At 38.6% G+C, this 21,382-nt stretch overlaps 2 protein-coding genes across 3 annotated transcripts in view; one reads left to right on the plus strand and one right to left on the minus strand.

Moving 5' to 3' along the window:
* LOC111948909 (uncharacterized) overlaps nt 1-21,382 on the minus strand; it is a 124,832-nt gene that overhangs the window by 100,398 nt on the left and 3,052 nt on the right. The window lies entirely within an intron of this gene.
* Nucleotides 4,144-6,911, plus strand: LOC105358522 (uncharacterized). Of its 2 annotated transcripts, XR_013648008.1 has the most exons (3): nt 4,144-5,297; nt 5,524-5,897; nt 5,967-6,911. XR_013648008.1 is itself a non-coding variant. In XM_078932568.1 (2 exons), exons 1-2 carry the CDS (start codon nt 4,352-4,354, stop codon nt 5,700-5,702), a joined length of 1,125 nt encoding a protein of 374 aa, XP_078788694.1. In that variant the 5' UTR covers nt 4,144-4,351; the 3' UTR covers nt 5,703-6,911. The 2 variants fall into 2 exon arrangements, 1 of the variants encoding a protein (XP_078788694.1); XM_078932568.1 differs by having other exon boundaries at nt 5,524-6,911.

Consider the following 21,382-nt stretch of genomic DNA (forward strand, 5'->3'; position numbering starts at 1 on the left):
AAAGCCTTAAAAATTATTGATTCAATTCATCTTTGTTCAGTTTTTAAGGAACAAAGGAAACATATGTCACAAACTCTCCAATGCATCATTTTGCAACAGCAAAAGCATCAAATGACAGCCTCTCCTAAGTGGTTTACAAAATGAAAAGAACCACACTTCCCTACGAAGACAAAGCAAACAGTGATGGATACCAGAACTTTGGAGTAACATGAGCTCTTCTGCAGTGTCGTCTGAAGCTGGTAGGAACCATTACAGGGGAAGAAGAAGTTTCCTCTTTGTGAGGCCTGCTGATCTCCTTTAGATTTGCCTCTATATAAGCTTGTTCTGCTTTGATGCACAGCAGAATTTGATATTTAAGGATGGAGGACGACGTGCAATACTCTGTTGTGGTTTTCAAAAATAATGCTTCAGCTCCAAACAGTAAGTTTCCTGATTTGATCAATTTATACACATAATGTTTGAAACATTAGACCCAGTGTGACGACCTGCTGTCCTCCGACACTGTGGCAAGAAAGAGATGCTGCTGCGTCTGTCCCCAGTTTATAGCAGCTTAAGGACACAGAGAAAGTTTCAAGCTGTAAATTCAAATTAAAAATCGTAAATTGCTTGCCATGTCTGGCTTTTTTAAAGTGCGACACACCATAATGCCCTTTTTCTTTAAATATATGGGTATCTTGAGTATTTTTTATGTACAGGTAAATCTTGAATTCAAAGATATCGTTAGCATTTTGTTTTTGTTTTTTATATACAAAAAAAAGACAAGTTTTGACTTTATTCAGATTTTTAGCTTTGATTTTGTCAATAAAATGTGGTTGAAGTTTTAGACATTTTACTTCACTGCAAATTTTAGAGCAGTGCAGTTTGGATTGTGTCATTCTCATGCTACACATGTCTCTTAACTTTTTTTCTATTCTGCAGAAAATAAGGAAGAGCTTACAGTTTATTCTTCTATAAATACTGAAAAGCCTTCAACCAGCAGAACACGTAAGTTAAAGCGTCCATCTCCGACAATGTATTTAATACCAATTAATGACAAAAGCTTGGAACTTAATTACTATACAGATGTCAACTGGTTGAAATTTCACTTGAAGTTTATACAAGTTTGGTCCAGTTTAGTTAGGTCAATGTTGTTTTTACCATTTAAGTTATGGGTTATATTTGTGATCAATACATTGTATGGAAGACTTCACAGAATTAGACAGAAACTGAGCGACTGGAGAAAGAAAATGTCCACTTAAACCACCATGTACACTACATCTCCATTAAGAGCTCGAGATGAAAGTTCTTATGATATTTACACACCGGGTATATGATGCCCTATTAGGAACCCGCGTTCAGCATGCTCTTCTAGAGCCTAAACAGAAACTTTTCTTGAAGTGGTCACTTGAATGTGCATTGCTGCTTGATCGTGGCATCAGACCCATCATGAACAGGGGACAATGAGATAAAAGGAAAGTTTTACTAATGATAGTGATTCTTCCATCCTTCTATCACAAAGAGAACAAAGAGGGCACTGTCATTTATTCTCAAGTTGAACCAAAAAACTTTTTTCCCTCTGCACCACGTGAGTTATGACATTTTAAAGAAATGTACTTTTAACTGATGTCTCCAAATTTTCAAGAACACTTTGTACCAAAGCATTACACTTGCTGAAGACATACAAGTGTTATGAAAAAGGCAAAAGAAAGCAAAAATCCACTCCATATTTCATAAATGTCATAAAAGTTCTTTCTTAACAGTAAGAAGTTCGCCTCCTGTTCATTTTTGGTCATACAGCACAGAAGAACCCAGAAGCTCATTCTGATTCAAAAAGTACAGCGACTACAGGAACTGCTGCAATAAGTATTTCTGACAGTCTCAATGACCGTTCAAGCCTACACTTCAATAATTTTTTTTTTTTTTAAAACTAACTTATTTGGTTTGAGGTTTAATCTCCTCAAGTCTCTACTAATCAGCGTAGGAAGACACACGACAGATGTCAATGTCAAAGTTAACATTCTGACACCTTTGTAAACTTGTTTAAATCATTGAAGAAAAAGGTTCAGCGCACTGTCTTGTGAGACCCCACGAGACAGTGCGCTGAACCTTTTTCTTCGCGAAATCGCGAAAACGATGAATTTGCGATTTATTGTGCAGGCCTATTGAAGACATAGAAATGTCATTAATATGAGACAAATACAAATGTGTATCAGCTTCATATTTCATAAATGTCCCAACCCCCCCCCCCAAAACTCCTTTAAGTTACCGTACTTTGATAACCTAAGCTCTTTTCTTTACCGTAAGAACTTTACTGTTTGTTTACCTTCTGTTCATTCTGTCATGCAGCACAGAAGAACCCAGAAGCTGATTCTGACACAAAAAGTAAAGTGACAACACAAACTGCTGCAATAAGTAAGTATTTCTGACAGTCTCGATGACTGTTCAAGCTTACACTTACACTTCTATTTTCATTTCTGTCCAACTGATCTGCCCCAAGTTCCTAAATCAGAGAATGCAAATGTGCAAATATATGAAAGATTTACCATTTCTCACAGATTCCAATACAGTAAGAAGATCTACATATTCATGAAGGTTCACATTTTTCCATCTGGATGGTCTGTACCTGTCCTAACAGGTTCAAGACATTTATCCTCTCCCCTTTGCTATGATGATGTGTTCCACCAGACCTACCTTAGAAACATCTTAGTCTTCTGTTAATATTCTTCTTTCATAAACACTGAGTCTTTACAATAAGGGCTTACAATCCTCTGGGGGAATCAGACAATAAGGCCCTGATCAGCAACAATTGTCCAACTTGAGGGGCCACTATTACACTGGACAACCCAGGTCATAGCAACAAGATCCCAAACAAACCTCATTTATATGCCTTAAGACATTGGGCTGCCATGGTCACATATGTGTCAAGTGAAAGAACAAAACAAAACAAAAATCAAGCATCAAGATAATCCATTGTGGCAAAGTGACACTTTTCAGTGAAAGTGGAACCCAGGATAATAATTCAAACTATATGTTTTCTAGTCAAACTTTGTTTTTATTAAGTTATGTACTAAACCAGTCCAAACATAACTATTTTCCTATTAATGTTCATTTTGGTTAAACCAAGCAGAAGCCAGAAAACCCAGCAGAAGGTTTCGTTTCCTGCTGGTGTGTTTGGGGATATTTTGTTTCCTCCTGTGCGTGAGCATCACCATCATCATCTGTTACTGTAAGTTTAAACAAATTCATTCATCTTCTAATCCGTTTTTCCCTTTCTGGGTCACGGGACTGCCGCAGCGTATCCCAGCTAAATATACTAGTATTCATTTTAATTAGATATATTTATAATCTAATGTGATAAAAGTCTGTTTTAAAAGTGTGTAACCAGCAATTATAACTGGCTTTACTTAAACTGACATTCTTTGGATTACAGTTACTCTTCAACTGTTATCATAATTAACAGATTTTGATATAATGAAAAGCAGCCTGGCGCTGATATGCAACACTTTACAGAAGTGAAGTCCTTACGCAATCAGTGCAAGTCAGCTGATTCTGTCATGGAGAAAAACGGCTTTGCGCCATTATGCAGGACTTAACGTATAATTAGTAAACGTTAGTAAACACTTAACTAATCCAAAAACTTTACTAATGTAAAGTGTTGCATTTCGATGCAAAGCAAATATGTAAAGCCACTTATCTTCTATAGCTACAAGCTTGGTCTCATTAATATGTAGAAATTCTGGTGTTATTGTCCAACTTGTGTAAACTCTGTGCACACACTGTAATAAATTTACAAGTTACAGACAAGTATCATTAAAAATGACCTAGAATACATAGTTATGGCAGTTGTACTGATCGTAGTTCAACACTGAGGTGTATTTTTCACAATGTTAAATACCATATTCCACATGTGCAGACAGGGTCTCAAGACACTAAGACAGAGATTACATTTTGGGGTTCCGGAAAAACATTTGATCTGCAAACTATTTATTTATTTGATTTAATAATTTAGGAACAAAACTTTGTGGCATTATGCCAGCATGACAGCTACTGTTTATACCAAAGTTTGTAATATAAACACAAGATATAGATGTTGAGTAGTCACAGTCATAGTGGTGTCAGGGAGACCAAAACTAAATATGTATCAGGTGTTTAATCTGAGGTGGCCTTCATCTGCAAACACACAACAATATATTATTTTTGGAAACTTCTCAGCAAACTGGGTTCATAATATGTGATTCATTAATTGGAATCAGTGAAGTTAAAGCCATTTCCTATCCCACAAAATGAGAGATATTCCAGAAAAAATGTGTTATTAAAAAAGCTCTTATGAATGAATTAATGGTTATTTTGTGTCATTTGGGTTGCAGTCACCATGGAAACAAACAAACAAAAGAAAAATCTCAGTGACCTGGAAGCAAAAAATAAGAAACTGACTTTGGAGAAGAAAGATTTACAAAACCAGACTGAAGATCTGAGGATGAACACGACTAAACTAAAGAACCAGACTGAAGATCTGAGGGTAAACATGACTAAACTAGACAATCAGAATCAAGATCTGAAGGTGAACATGACAAAACTAGAGAACCAGAATCAAGATCTGAGGGTGAACATGACTAAACTAGACAATCAGAATCAAGATCTGAGGATGAACATGACTAAACTAAAGAACCAAACTGAAGATCTGAAGACGAATATGACAAAACTAGACAATCAGAATCAAGATCTGAGGGTGAACATGACAAAACTAGACAATCAGAATCAAGATCTGAGGGTCAACATGACAAAACTAGAGAACCAGAATCAAGATCTGAGGGTGAACATGACAAAACTAGACAATCAGAATCAAGATCTGAGGGTCAACATGACAAAACTAGACAATCAGAATCAAGATCTGAGGGTGAACATGACAAAACTAGACAATCAGAATCAAGATCTGAGGATGAACATGACTAAACTAAAGAACCAAACTGAAGATCTGAAGACGAATATGACAAAACTAGAGAACCAGAATCAAGATCTGAGGATGAACATGACAAAACTAGACAATCAGAATCAAGATCTGAGGGTGAACATGACAAAACTAGACAATCAGAATCAAGATCTGAGGATGAACATGACAAAACTAGACAATCAGACACAGCAGCTGACTGCAGAGAAGATGTTCTTTGAGAACCAGACCAGGGAGATGACGGTTAACATGACAATCCTACAAAACCAGAACGAGCAGCTGAGAAACAACAGTGACAAACTCAACAAGATCCAGGCAGCAATCATCAGTTACACCAACTTTCCAGCTGATCTCTTCTGCCCTGATGGAGGTAAATGTTTAATCTGTGACTAACCTTTACTTTATATTAAACATCATCAGTCCAAAATTAGCTTTGTCTGATTTATTTACAAATTCAATTACATTAAGAAAGAAAATTAACCTGACAAAGTAGTGAGTAGAAATAGTTTTTTATTCTTCTTTGGGCTTTAAATGTTAAGTGATTTAGAATTTAATTTAATGTTATTTTTTTTCTTTTCTTTCATTCTTACATACAGTTTGTCAGACGTGTCCCAAAGACTGGATTCAGTTTCAGGAAAGCTGCTATTTTTTTTATAACTTAAACTCTCCGTGGAAAACATGGAACGAAAGCCGACAGTTTTGTCAAAGCATGAAGTCAGACCTGGTGGTTATCAGAAGTCTTGAGGAACAGGTTTGTTACAAAATGTTAAACTAAACTAAAGTTTAACAATTTCTGGTTTAATTAAAAAACTGGATATGTTGTAAATGTTTATATTTCACAATTTACTTTACAGAAATTCATGAAAAACACAATAGAATACTACCTTGACATCTATCACGGATACTGGATTGGTTTACGAAAAGTGAACAACATCTGGATCTGGGTGGATGGCAGTCCAGACACACTTGGGTAAAGAAGAATTCTTACTACATATTAACATGTTTATTAAATGTGCTGATGGGTTTTTATTTATTTTAGGTACTGGAAGAACCCAGGGAGCCCAGAAGATTTTGCTATTATAGCCAAAGATCCAGCTTTGAACCAGAGCTGGATCCCAAACAGAAATGTCTTTTTGAACAGATTCATCTGTGAGATTAAAGCTTTAATTTTCTGATTCAACTTAAACTCAATTTCCGACCACATTTTGATCTGGTTTACATACTTTTACTTTCATGTCATTTTGATGAAGAAAGAACTTCTTATGGTTTGTTGCATCTCACATGAGTGAAATCTTTCCTGGAAATATCCAAATGAATTTACTATAAGTGCTAATAAAACCAGTTTGTTATAAAAAAGACTCATAATGGTCACCTTATTAAATTAAAGAGTAAAGGTAAAACATTTTTTTCTAGATTAAAGAGCATGTATTTAAATAAAAATGATTGTGCAACCCCACACCTCTGTCCACTTCTACACGTGCAGGTGAAAATGTAAATAATTTAAAATACATTTTTAAAAAGTCTCGTCTTTTGAGGAACTTTCTGAATAAGTGTATTACATTATTTATTTGTTATTGTCCCACTGATGGCAACATGTGTGGACTTGCATAATTTTTTTTTGCTTTTTTTTATTTTGAATTTCAGTTTTCTGCATGTAACATAGCCCTACACTGAAATTCTTTACAACTTCTGATCACGTGTTTTTTTATCTTTGTGTTTCATAAGTTTGTGGCTTTTTCTATTGCCTTTTATAAATGCAAACAAACAAAAAACTCAGCGATGATTTTCATGTCAAATATTTTTAAAATTGCTGGTGTTCATTATATGTGACAGTGTTAGAAATAAGGGGAAAAAATGGTTGTCCTGGCAAATAAATTTGGCTGTCCTTCCCAATTTTTGGTTGTCCTTCGATACCAACATTCAACAGCAACGAAACCTACTCAGATGTCAGTACTTACATCTTTATTTCTTCTATACATCTAATATCAACTGCCTCTTATGATGGACATTTAAAAATCTCTTTAAATATTAAAAAAAAAATCTTTTACTAAATATTGAAGCATCTGGTTACACAAAGTATTGCCAAAAACTTGAAACTAAAATCTTTATAACTAGTATCTTTACACAGATTTAAATATTTTGGTTCTTTTTTTTTCTTTGGCTCTGATAATTGTTGTTTAAAGAATATAAAATACAAAGACTGTTTAAATTTAGAATATCATATCAATCTCATGGAAAAAGTTTTTTTCAGCTCATGTCAGTCTGTTCTGCTGTGAGTGAAAGTTATAGTTATATGAATGTGTTTTACATCTTTTTGCGTGTTTTGGAGACCTCTAGCGGTCGCGCCAGATATTGTTGTTCAACACCATTTGAATAATCCTTATTGAAAAGTGCACATTTAGAAACAGAAAGGATTCGCTAGCATGCACGTTATTCGTTTGTCAGTGGAAAGAATTTGCTACATACGTCTCAATTCAGAGTTTGCCAAAAACTAACCCTTGAAACTTGATAAATAGTCGAAAAATACCATAATGTTGAACAAAAGACCAGGTTGTCACACGAACAACCATCAGGTTCATTTGGGTTGTCCTCCGTGAAATCTGGTTGTCTCGGACAACCTATAACCGCTTATTTCGAACGCTGTGTGAACTAGGGCCACAGAAGGAACGCTCAAGTTACTAAGTATCCTTAAAAGTAACAAGTAACAATAGTGATCGTATAAAAAGTTGTTTTTTGTTTTTTTTTTAAAAAGAAGAAAAAAATCCACTGTGTCAAAAAGCACAGAGAAAAGGATAAAACTTTACAATAAAATAATATTTCATGGCCCTCATCACAGTCATATTCTGGGCAGGATAATCTCTGAACTCATCTGACCTCCCCTCTACCCAACTCTCAAACATCCTTCTCCTTCCTGGGTCTTCGACAGTTAAGAAAATGCTTTTTTTAAGCGTACAGGCTACAGTAGAAATAAACCCTCGTGCACTGAACATACTGCCCTCTTGTGTACATTATGGACAAAACAAGGAACCTGCAGACAATATTATGTCTCTGATGGATCAGGTATTAAAACTCAACTGTTTAGGTTTGGTTATACGTTTGTAATTTTACATCTACAATTCTTTGCAAAACTCAAAAAACTTTAGCTATGGAAGTCAATCTGCCGAAGAAATGTTAGATGAGACTTGATGAAATAGTAAATAATGAATAGCGTATAGTATAGCGCTTTACCACCTTTCCTGAACCTTTAACCACCAGGAGCAATGTGGGATTCATTGTCTTGCCCAAGGACACTTCAACACATGGGGGGGCGGAAACCAAACTTGGGATATTTTGATCAGATGCCGACCGCCCTACATCTGCACCACGACAGTTCAAAAATTAAACAGAAAATAACATGTAAACCAATTTCCTGGTTCTTTTTGGCTTACAGTAGGCGTGGCGATGTACGCTCAGGACACAAACCTCAGGGTCAAGTTAAAGATGAAGATCTTAGAGACTCAGACCAAGGAGCTGAGTGGAGAACAGGATGACCTCAGCTGGACCCTTCATGCTGCTGCCAGGTCTCCCTGTGCCGTGACCGAGTTGTGTCAAGAAGGGCATCTGCAGTAAAAACTCCTTGACACACCACTTGTGGCAACCCCTAATGGCATCAGCTTTTATCCCGCCTGCTTGCTATTTCATGAGTGCAGAGTGTTTATCATGTTGTGGCAGGAAAGCCGACAGTTTTGTCAAAATGTCTCAGCAGATCTGGTCGTCATCGATAATCAGCAGGAACAAGTGAGAGCTGAAACAGCAGCATGACAACAGATTTCATCACAAGTCTTTTTGCAAATTCAAGAGAAGGTTATTCCCTCAATGCATACTTTAAAAACTCACCAAAATCTGCACAAATAATGAAAATGTATTTTTGGCATAGTTAAAACCCTGGTCTATAAACATATTGTCCAATATTGTCTGATGGTCAGTGGTGCAAAATAGGATCATAAATAAGACTGCTGCTAGCATAATTGCATTACACTAAACAGCTCTTTAGCATAGCGGGCGGGGTCATAGCGTAGCCAGTGTCTTAGCAGACCAGAGGTGGGCACTAAAGGCTGCATTACTGCATGTTTTCCAACATACCCTGCACTGGCATGTTCTGATTGGCTGGACACACCTGAACCAGGTATTCAGCCATGAGTAGGGCAAGACTGTCTGGAAATCATGCAGACACACCGGCCTTTGAGGCCTGGAATTGCCCACCCCTGTAGAAGACACTGCCATCTCCAAATCAACATCTTTCATTGAATTTGTTTGTTTCCGCTTTAGGTCCTACTGGTTTCTCCTCCAGCTTTCTTTGTTAACACAGCCAGGCCCCTAATTAAAAATGGTCATGTTCCCACTTCTTTTTCAGCCTAACTATGCATAACTAAAGCGAAAAAGGGGGAAGTTTTCTTGTATCACATGCACTTGTGTACCTCCCGTAAAGACAGCAGAGGAGGGGCATTATTGAAACTCACCAAAAGGAGCCACAATAAATAATTAATCTGGTGCAAACATTTACTCACAGTGGCAGTTAGCTTGCTAAATTTCTTTCCTCGCAATTGGTATTAATTTCTGAAACTGGTGTCGAGCTTTTGAGGCAAAAAACAAGTATTTTCAAAACATTTCAAGAATTTTGTTTTAATTGTTTTTTTTCAGACATAAACCTAACATTAACGATTAAATACTGCTGGGATTTGTTGAATATTCAATAACAGCTATAGTACCAAATCTATAAAGGCACTACGTGAGACTAAAAACAAAATGTTTACAAGACGATGTTACTCAGAAATAGGCTTTATGTAACACTATAATATTATTGTATGACATCTAAACCACACTTCAGTCTGCAGTGGTTGACCTCAACGCAATTATATAGCACTTTACACAGAAGGCACACACAACTCAGAAAATGCTTCACAAATTAAGAACAAGGTGAAACCAAAGAACTACGTAATAGAAGCGGCATATAGCTATAAAAAAAGCGTGCTATAAAGTAAAAAATAAAAACAAGTAAAGGATACCTGAAAGGCCAGATTTCCCCTCATTTTAAAAACAGTTTTTGGAACTAAATACTCTCATCTGTGGATCTCAAGAAACACGCAGGAGTGAAGGGATATTAAGGTCAGAAATATATCTAGGAATTTTTCCATGCAAGGCTCTAGTTGAAATCTTGAAATTGAATCTACTTTTAACAGGGAGCCATTGATGCACTAAAAGCAAAGGGGTGACATGAGTTTGCTGACTGGCTCCAGTCAAAAGCCTTAAAAATTATTGATTCAATTCATCTTTGTTCAGTTTTTAAGGAACAAAGGAAACATATGTCACAAACTCTCCAATGCATCATTTTGCAACAGCAAAAGCATCAAATGACAGCCTCTCCTAAGTGGTTTACAAAATGTAAAGAACCACACTTCCCTACAAAGACAAAGCAAACAGGGATGGATACCAGAACTTTGGAGTAACATGAGCTCTTCTGCAGTGTCGTCTGAAGCTGGTAGGAACCATTACAGGGGAAGAAGAAGTTTCCTCTTTGTGAGGCCTGCTGATCTCCTTTAGATTTGCCTCTATATAAGCTTGTTCTGCTTTGATGCACAGCAGAATTTGATGTTGAAGGATGGAAGACAACATGCAATACTCTGTTGTGGATTTCAAAAATAATGCTTCAGCTCCAAACAGTAAGTTTCCTGATTTGATCAATTTATACACATAATGTTTGGAGTTTCAAACTGTAAATTCAAATTAAAAATTGTAAATTGCTTGCCATGTCTGGCTTTTTTAAAGTGCAATGCACGATAATGCACTTTTTTTTAATATATGGGTATCTTGAGTATTTTTTATGTACAGGTAAATCTTGAATTCAAAGATATCATTAGCATTTTGTTTTTGTTTTTTATATACAGAAAAGATAAGTTTTGACTTTATTCAGATCTTTTAGCCTTGATTTTGTCAATAAAACATCTGTGGGAAGGAAACGGAAACAAATATCACAACAGCCTGATATGTGCGTGCGTCTGAGCTATGAGCAAAAGGGAACTATTGATTCATTCTTCCGACCTGCGGCTAGTGTACCAGTGCCAGAGTCTCAAACTCACGGCCCGCAGGCTACTTGTGGCCCCCAAGATGATATTTTGCGGCCCCCGCCTTAATATGAAAGTTTAATGTTAATGCGGCCCGCCAGTTTGTATGAATGACACTTTTTCTTTGTCGTGCACGGAGCTGACAAAGCAACCAATCACAGTGGAGTATATGACTCTTGGGGGCGTGAGAATGACCGGGCTTGAAGCTGGAAAATCATTTAAGGCAGGACCCCTGACAGCCCCCTCCCCTAGCCACATTAAGGCGTTCCTTACTTTTCTTTTTAGGACGTATTTATACGTTTTTATACTAAAAACATGCAGTCCGAGCTGAACTTTTCTCTGGGCCGCACAGACCCGGAGGAGGGTTAAAGTTATGGTTACGGTTAGGCGCGCGGGCGGCGTATCAACCCCGACCAAACGGTTCTCATGCACGGCTGTTACGACAACACACCGCTCCCGCTGGAGATGGTCAGCTGAGGAGAACAAATGTCCCACACCTACATGTGTGACAGCTAACAGGCCTTTAATATTAAACACGTGCGAGCAAATACGTGGAGAAAATGCAACGATAGACATGTTTAAGATGAACCAGCGCATCGCCTAGATCGTCGGGGAGACCAGGCGGGGGGGGAAATGAAGGCGAATCTGCAGCGAGACTGAAGAAAAACAGAAAGTTGGAGTTGTCCTTGACATTCAATTTAGTTTTAATATTCCTCTCCCCCTTAGTATGATCTGTGTTATCATATATTTTATATTTATTTGAATGTTTTGTAATGTATATAGCCTTTTTTTAATCAATTGGTATTTTAAATTATTTTAATTGATCACTCAACTACAAAAACCCATCAGGACACATGTCCCATAATGCATTGTTTTGTAGTCAACAGGGCAGCTTTCAATCAGTGCAATACTAAATTTCCAGCTGTGTTAGCTTAGGTTGGGGCTTGCTCCCACCCCTTTCTGGTGATATTTTTGTGATGATTGACAGGTGATGTTGGAGCAAAAACAGAAACATACGTCACATACCAGGTGATCTGCGTCCACCTGGGTGATCTCAAATACGCTTATTGTGCATTTTGGCTGCACTTATTTGGTGTCACCAACATAATTTCCAATCAGTTTTTGAGCTTTTCTCTGATCTCAGGCCCATTCTTTTACAAATCACACTTTCAATTCAACTATGATAATATAGGAGTGGATGACCGGCTGTTCTAAAACAACTTGTGACCAGGGTTTAAATTTGCAAAAAGTCATAAGAAAGAAAATCTAAAAATGGTACCTCTGAATTTTGTTTTTCCTTTACTGATTTGTGGTTTAAAGAGTAAACTTTAAAAAAAAAAACATTCAACACAGACTCAGAATTGGGAGCGCATACTCTCTGACGTCTCAAAACTGACAGCGATGGTGCTGTCAGTTTACCTTGTTGTTGCATCTTCAAAAGTGCAGAATAAAATGTGACACTGAATTTGAAACGGCACATTGTAATTTCTGCATCTATTATTTAAGTATTTATTAGTAATAAAGTGGAAATTAGTAGATTTGGTTAGCATGTTGATTTACGGTATGCGCCCCTAAATTTTCTGGCTACCGAACTCAGGAGAACTTGGTCTCCTGATAAAGGTGCGTGTCCGGGCAGAGCTCGGACCGCCAGCTCTTACACGGGCTTCGGGACAGTGTGTGAGCTTTTCAAAGGAGAAATGCCGCACAGTCCTTAGAAACCGTTCAAACGTGGATTTGTGTTTCCAGTCGTGTCCCGACAAAATAAAGGCTGATGTTATTCCACATATATACCTGCAGCCAAGATGCAGATTGCGGCATTTCCCGCATGGATTTTATGTTCATCAAAGGCTAAATGTTGTTAGCGCGTGTTAGCCTTCTCCTAGTCTGGGCTTCTTTCGGCTCCGATCTTCCACAGAAAAAGCACTGACCACAAGGATTAAAATTAAAATTATGAGGGCATTTTATGAGCATTTATTATAATCGGAAAAAGTTTGGGCCCATGTACACGGTTGAATTCAAATCCGACCATTGATGCGCTAAAAATATTTTGCACATGTAACCGCGGCTTATGGTGTCGACTCGCAGCGTGGCAGGGGCGGGGCATCACAATGGTGTCTCTCCATTGTGATGTCAGTAAGCCATCACGATGGACGATGGTATCGTCCATCGACACAACCCTAGTACTGTTGTCTCTAAATTGTTTTTCTATACAGCAGAAAATAAGGAGGAGTTTACAGTTTGTTATTTTATAAGCTCTGAAAAACCTTCAACCAACGAAACACGTACAAGCATCAAGTCCTAACAATTTAACATCATTAATAGAAATTTAAACTTAAAAGGTATTTCAGTCTTCGCTCAAAGCTCTTCACCCTGCTGACGCACGACTGCACAGCGAGTCACCCCAGCTGTCTGATCGTGAAGTTTGCGGATGACAGCTGTGGTTGGACGCCTATCCAACAACGATGAGTCCGACTACAGGCAGGAAGTGGAACATCTGGAGAGCTGGTGCAGAGACAACAACCTCTGCATCAATGGGAAGAAGACCAAGGAGATGATCGTGGATTTCAGGAAGGAGAGATGCCCCCCTCCCCCCATTCACATCGGAGGGGACGTGGTGGAAGTGGTTTCCAGCTTCAGGTATCTGGGCGTGCACATCTCCAGCAACCTTACCTGGAGCACCAACACCTCCTGCCTGGTCAAAAAGGCACACCGGCGCCTCTATTTCCTGAGGAGGCTCAGTCGTGTTGGGATGGGGATCTCAGTCCTGACCTCCTTCTACAGGTGTGTGGTGGAGAGCGTCCTGGCCTCCTGCATCACGGTGTGGCACGGCAGCTGCTCTGCGGCAGAGAGGAAAGCTCTGCAACGAGTGACAAAAGCTGCACAGAGGACTGTGGGCTGCAGCCTGTCGTCCACCACTGACATCTATAGGACCAGATGCAGAAAACGGGCCTCCCACTTTCTGAAAGACCCCACTCACCCCTCACACCCTCTGTTCTCCCTGCTCCCCTCAGGCAGGAGACTGAGGGGCATAAAAAGCAGGACCAACAGACTGAGGAACAGTTTCTTCCATGAAGCAGTCAGACCGCTGAACTCCAGTTGATCACTGCACCCCCCCCCCCCCCCCCCCTCCATGGACAACAAGCTAATTTTCAAGTGCAATATCACAGGGCTGTGCAATAGTTAATATAATATACTGTGCAATTTGAAACATACTTTCTGCGCAATACTCACCAGGAACATATATTATTTATTTATGTCTGAATGTAAACGGCTGGCCCGGGACCCAGAGAGCCTAAATTCGTTTTGTCATGTGATAAAATGACAAAGATTTCCTGATTCCTGATTTTGTTATACAAAGTTTAATTAGTTATTTATGACTTTTAATGCAAGATCTTCTCAAGTTTATTCATAAAGTAGAAAAAAACAACTTAAGCAAAAATACAAATATTTATAATGATTAAATTTCACCTCGAGTAATCTGGGTATACTGTACGTTTCTTTACAGTTTGGCCCCGTTTTATTATTCAGGTTATGGGTAATAGTTTAGATTAGAAGGACGAATCTTCCCAGAATGAACTTGGAAACTGAGCGACTGCAGAGAGATTAGTCCTGAGGATGTGTTTTGTCTGACTTGTAGACTATCAACAACAGGACAAAAGGAAAGTTTTACTAATGATAGTGATTCTTCCATACTTCTATCACACAGAGAACAAAGATGGTGATGTCATTTATTCTCAAATTGAACCAAAAAACGTTTTTCCCTCTGCACCACGTGAGTAATGACATTTAATAGACTTATACATTTCACTGATGCCTCTAACTTTCCAAGAACACTTTCTGTTTTTACAAAAACACAACATTTGTATCTTGAAGACATAGAAATGTCATTAATATGAGACAAATACAAATGTGTATCAACTTCATATTCCATGAATGTCCCAACCCCCCAAAACTCCTTTAAGGTACTTTGATAACCTAAGCTCTTTTCTTTACCGTAAGAACTTTACTGTTTGTTTACCTTCTGTTCATTCTGTCATGCAGCACGGAAGAACCCAGAAGCTGATTCTGACACAAAAAGTAAAGTGACAACACAAACTGCTGCAATAAGTAAGTATTTCTGACAGTCTCGATGACTGTTCAAGCTTACACTTACACTTCTATTTTCATTTCTGTCCAACTGATCTTCCCAAAGATCCTAAATCAGAGAATGCGAATATGCAAATATATGAAAGATTTACCATTGCTCACAGATTCCAATACAGTAAGAAGATCTACTTATTCATGAAGGTTCACATTTTTCCATCTGGATGGTCTGTACCTGTCCTAACAGGTTCAAGACATTTATCATCTCCCCTTTGCTATGATGATGTGTTCCACCAGACCTACCTTAAAAACATCTTAGTCTTCTGTTAGTATTCTTCTTTCATAAACACAAGGTCTTTACAATAAGGGCTTACCATCCTCTGGGGGAATCAGACAATAAGGCCCTGATCAGCAACAATTGTCCAACTTGAGGGGCCACTATTACACTGGACAACCCAGGTCATGGCAACAAGATCCCAAACAAACCTCATTTACATGCCTTAAGACATTAGGCTGCCATGGTCATGTATGTGATCAAGCATCAAGATAATCCATTGTGGCAAAGTGACACCTTTCAGTGAAAATGGAACCCAGGATAAGAATTCAAAACTATATGTTTTCTGGTCAAACTAAGACCAGTCCAAACATAACTATTTTCCTATTAATGTTCAGTCTGGTTATATTTTCTTAATCCAAGCAGAAGCCCGAGAACCCAGCAGAAGGTTTCGTTTCCTGCTGGTGTGTTTGGGGATATTTTGTTTCCTCCTGTGTGTGAGCATCACCATCATCATCTGTTACTGTAAGTTTAAGCAAATTATTCATAATTTTAATTATGTACATTTAAACTTTAGTTTAATAAAAGTCTGTTTTAAAAATGTGTAACCAGCAATTGTAACTGGCTCAGCTAAAACTTATTATAAATTTTACCTAAACATATCCAGGTTAGGCAGTTTAGACTTTATAAGTGCCTTAGAAACAAATGATTACATTTGTTTCGAAGAATTATTTGGAACAGTTAGAAGCATTTAAAGAACTCACAACTTGGTTAATTCACAAGTGTTGGCATTCTTGGACAATAGTAACTCTTCAACTGTTTACACAATTACCATAATTAACAGATTCTGATATAATGAAAAGCAGCCCTGCGCAGATATGCAACACTTTACAGAAGTGAAGTGCTTACGCAATCAATGTAAATCAGTTGATTCTGTCATGGAGAAAAGCAGCTTTGTGGCATTATGCAGGACTTTACGCATAATTAGTAAAAGTTAGTAAACACTAATGTCAAGTGTTGCATTTCGATGCAAAGCAAATATGCAAAGCAACTTATCTCCATGTAAGAATCAGCTGATTCGTGTTGATTGTGTAAACGGTCAAAGAGTCACGAAAGGCCAAAAAGCATTTTATGTAGGTGAAATTTCTGGTTTTAAAGGGTTAAGCTCCCCTGGCTTGAATTCAGCCTTTAGTGTCTTGCAAAAAAACAATTACTTGTTTAAATGTTAAACTCATTTGTTTCTAGACTAATGTCTTAAAACTACAAGATTTGAACAGATTCTTATGAATTCTGTCTTGCCTTGTTTCCCTTATCAAGACAAACATTCCAAAAGCACAGACTATGATTTATTTTCAGTGTGCCATTGTGACTGTAGCTACCAGCTTGATCTCATAAATCTGTAGGAAATTCTGATGTTATAGTCCAACTAGGGCTGCAGTGGTTAGCGCTCTTGCCTCACAGCAAAAAGGCACCTGGTTTAAGTCCCGGCTGGGGGACTTGAAGCAGAACAACAATGGGGGACCTTTCTGTTTGGAGTCTGCATGTTCTCCCCGTGGGTGGGTTTTCTCTGGGGACTCCAGCTTCCTCACACCATCCAAAAACAAGCCTCATTGGTTAATCTAAATTGCCCATAGGTGTGAACGTGAGTGTGCACGAGTGTGTGATATGTGTGACCCTGCAACAGACTGACTGTCCCCGGCCTTTGCCCATAAGTGGCCAGGATAGGCTCCGGCAGGCCCGTGACCCAGAAAGGGTCTAACGAAAGAAGATGAAAATGAATTGTCCAACTTGTGTAAACTCTGTGCTCACACTTTAATAAATGTACAAATTACAGACAAGTATCATTAAAAATGACCTAGAATACATAGTTATGGCGGTTGTACTGATCGTAGTGTAACACTGAGGTGTATTTCTAACCTTTTCTAATTCCGTTATTACATGTGGGAGCCATCAGACTGCCATCGGCAGTGTCTCCAGCTCACACAGAGGCTGCGAGCTTTTCAAAGCAAAATTCCGCTCAGTCCTTAGAAACAGTTAAAACGACCACGTCAATTTGTGTTTCCAGTCGTGTCCCGACAAAATAAAGGCTGATGTTATTCCCATATATTTACGTGCAGCCCAGCTGCAGCTTGCAGCTTTTCCGTCAGCAGCTGACCGGCTTTTCCAAACCCGTTGGTGATGGTGGATTTTTTCACGCTACTTTTGACGATTGATTTTAACTTGAAAGCTGCATCATATTGTAGTGGCGATCACGTACACGTTAGGTCTAATGGCACCAAAGGATTCTGGGATGCGGCCGGGCATGCGTGTTTCTTTTTGTTGAACCATGACTGAAGTGTCTAAGACCTGAAGTGAGGTCCATGCTGTTTGGCTGCTCAGAGGTGTGTTGAAAAATAAATGACTTGTTGCTTGGAGTTGGATAGAAAATTCAAACCATGCACTAAGTCCGAAAGTAAGTACATGGCGGCCGCCAATTAAATCCATAAATTAGCCGCGTCACTGAATAAGCCGCAGGGCTGTAAGCGCAGGAAAAAAGTAGCGGCTTATAGTTCGGAAATTACGGTATATCCGATTTTTTTGACGACCCGCTTACATCATCTTTTAAAAGTGACCCGTATCCGATTTTTGCATTTACACTATACAATGCTGAAACTATCAAACGTAGACGTTCTGAGGACTACGTAGCAGCATTTCCGCATTCCGCGAACCTCTTTTGGACTTTTGTGATTGTGGTTGTCATGGAGGCAACGCAGGGACGGACGGAGGTGTTGCCTTGGGCGCTGCTGAGGGGATGCACGGGGGAGTAAAAGGGAGGGCTGCTCGGCTCTCTCTGAGTTTTGAATGAGGAAGTGTTTGCAGACGTGCTGTACTAACAGTTTGATCCAAGTGTTGAACCTTTCCTGCGCGATGACTTCTCTTTTCCGACCGTAGTCAGAAACACACGGGAGATTTCCTCGGGGTCCACTTTTCCGTTCTGAACCCTCAGCCTCCAGAGAGGGTTAAGAAAGACTCCAAAACTTTTGGGCGAGACACCTTCTTTTTAATTTACGGTTCTCCGACACTCCCCCGCTCCGCGCTCACACCCGCTCTCCTCTCCTTACACACGCACGCGCGCTCACACACACACACACGGTCCCCATCATACACCCCCCCCAAAGAAATAAACGGCTTCTAGCCTGTTCCATAGCAACGGTATCCCGGTTGATTAGTTACCATTTGCGTCCGGACCGGACATAACAGCGGTTTCCAACTACGGTCTGAGGCCTGAGGCTGAAAGGTAACACGCTGACACCAAAATCAGTGCACAAAAGCACTTTAATGAGTCATGTGATCTCAGTTGGTGGTGTCCTGAATTGACGTCACTGAGGTACGACTCGCATTTACTGGGGAATATCCGATGTGTCTGCTTACATGGCACACGCAAATGCACGTATCCGATTCGTTTCTGATTTATTTCCACATATGAGAGAGGCCTGTATCCGATCTGAGAAAAAAGGAATCCATGCGCTTTTGTCCTGCTTACACATTCACCGATCATATCCGATCTGTGCCGCATGAGAGGAAAATCGGAATTGGGTCACTTGAACCATGCAGTGTAAAGGCGGCCTAAGACAGAGATTACATTTTAGGGTTCCGGAAAAACATTTGATCTGCAAACTATTCAAAAAGTGCTTTAAAAAGTTAATTGATTTAATAATTTAGGGACAAAACTTTGTGGCATTATGCCAGCATGACAGGTACTGTTTATACCAAAATTTGTAATATAAACACAGGATATAGATGTTGCTTAGTCACAGTCATAGTGGTGTCAGAGAGACCAAACCTAAATATGTATCAGGTGTTTAATCTGAAATGACCTTCATCTGCAAACAGAACAATATATTATTTTTGGAAACTTCTTAGCAAACTGGGTTCATAACATGTGATTCATTAATTGGAATCAGTGAAGTTAAAGCCATTTCCTGTATCTTGGAAAGTTATAGACATGCGTGTCACAACATGAGATTTCAACAAAAAATGTGTTGCCATTAAAAAAGGATTGATTTAATGGCTATTCTGTGTCATTTGGGTTGCAGTCACCATGGAAACAAACAAACAAAAGAAAAATCTCAGTGACCTGGAGGCAAAAAATGAGCAACTGACTTTGGAGAAGAGAGATTTACAAAACCAGACTGAAGATCTGAGGGTAAACATGACTAAACTAAAGAACCAAACTGAAGATCTGAGGGTAAACATGACAAAACTAAAGAACCAAACTGAAGATCTGAAGATGAATATGACAAAACTAGAGAATCAGACACAGCAGCTGACTGCAGAGAAGATGGTCTTAAAGAACCAAACCAAGGAGATGATGGTTAACATGACAATCCTACAAAACCAGAACGAGCAGCTGAGAAACAACAGTGACAAACTCAACAAGACCCAGGCAGCAATCATCAGTTACCCCAACTTTCCAGCTGATCTCTTCTGCCCTAATGGAGGTAAATGTTTAATCTGTGACTCTAACTTTTACTTTATATTAAACATCATCAGCCTAAAATTAGCTTTGTCTGATTTATACACAAATTCAATCACATTAAGAAAAAAATAAACCTGACAAAGTAGTTTGTTTTGTGAGTAGAAATAGTTTTTCGTTCTTTTCAGGGCTTTAAATGTTAAAAGTCATTTATAATTTAAATGAAATATTTTCATTTTTTTTTCTTTTCTTTCATTCTTACATAGTTTGTCAGACGTGTCCCAAAGACTGGATTCAGTTTCAGGAAAGCTGCTATTTTTTTTATAACTTAAACTCTCCGTGGAAAACATGGAACGAAAGCCGACAGTTTTGTCAAAGCAACAAATCAGACCTGGTGGTTATCAGCAGTCCTGAGGAACAGGTTTGTTACAAAATGTTAAACTAAATGGATTTTGTTCATTTTTTTTTTCCTAAAATCATTTGCAGCAATGTTTTTATTTTACAATTTATTATTTAAAAAAAAAATAATAATCTATGTTATTTAGACATTCATCAAAAACACAACACAATACTACTTTGACACCTGGCACGGATACTGGATCGGTTTACAAAAAGTGAACAACAACTGGATCTGGGTGGATGGCAGTCCAGACACACTTAGGTAAAGAAGAATTCTTACTACATATTAACATGTTTATTAAATGTGCTGATGGGTTTTTATTTATTTTAGGTACTGGAACAACCCAGGAAGCTCAGAAAATTTTACACTTATAGTCCAAAATGCAACTTTGACCCAGAGCTGGATCCAAAACAGAAACGGCTTTGAGAACAGATTCATCTGTGAGATTAAAGCTTTAATTTTCTGATCAGTTAAACTGAACTTTCCTGCTACATTCTCATCAAACTTACATTGTTCGACTTTCATGAGTTTTTGTTAAGAAACAGAACTTTTGATTATAAAATGTTCTTTTTTTGAGTGTTTAGTTTTGCTCCACACCAGAGTAAACTTTATTATTTTCATTTTAAATAATTTTTAGATTATATTCATGTTTATCGGTGAGAGCAAGCTTGAAATCTTAGAACATTTTCTTTCAAATGTACGCAGCTCTGGGTTATTGCATGATCCAACTTTCTCCTAAAAACAAATCCTGAACAGCCACACTGCACCGAAGCACAGGAGAGGCTTGTTAGTTGTCAAACTTTATTTTGGTCAGAAGTCACAAAGTTACATAGTTCTGCTAACCACTAACTCAATAATCTGCTCCGTTCATGGCTCATGGTAGGGTGGTCGACCTCTGATCGGAGGATTGCAGGTTTGATTCCCGCCTTGCCAGCTCATGTATGGAAGTGTCCTTGGGCAACACACTGAATCCCAGATTGCCTCTGCTGGTAATAAGTTGGCGCCAGCATTGGGCAGTGGAGTCACCTTTTACAACGGCTTTGTTGCAGTTTTGTTTTTACTCTTCACCAATTGTGGAGTTGGATTTGATTTCTAACATCACCTTAACAATTTGACTGGAGTTAGGTTTAAGTAACTTTTG

This window comes from Oryzias latipes, chromosome 16 (genome assembly GCF_053564925.1).
Source record: "Oryzias latipes strain Hd-rR chromosome 16, Olatipes_Hd-rR_3.1".
Taxonomy (NCBI): domain Eukaryota; kingdom Metazoa; phylum Chordata; class Actinopteri; order Beloniformes; family Adrianichthyidae; genus Oryzias; species Oryzias latipes.

Bases quoted from the DNA above. Each gene is read 5' to 3' on its own strand.
- LOC105358522 (XM_078932568.1), top strand. From the start codon at position 4,352: ATGGAAACAAACAAACAAAAGAAAAATCTCAGTGACCTGGAAGCAAAA. The intron at 5,298-5,523 runs GTAAATGTTTAA...TCTTACATACAG, and splicing joins TCTCTTCTGCCCTGATGGAG to TTTGTCAGACGTGTCCCAAA.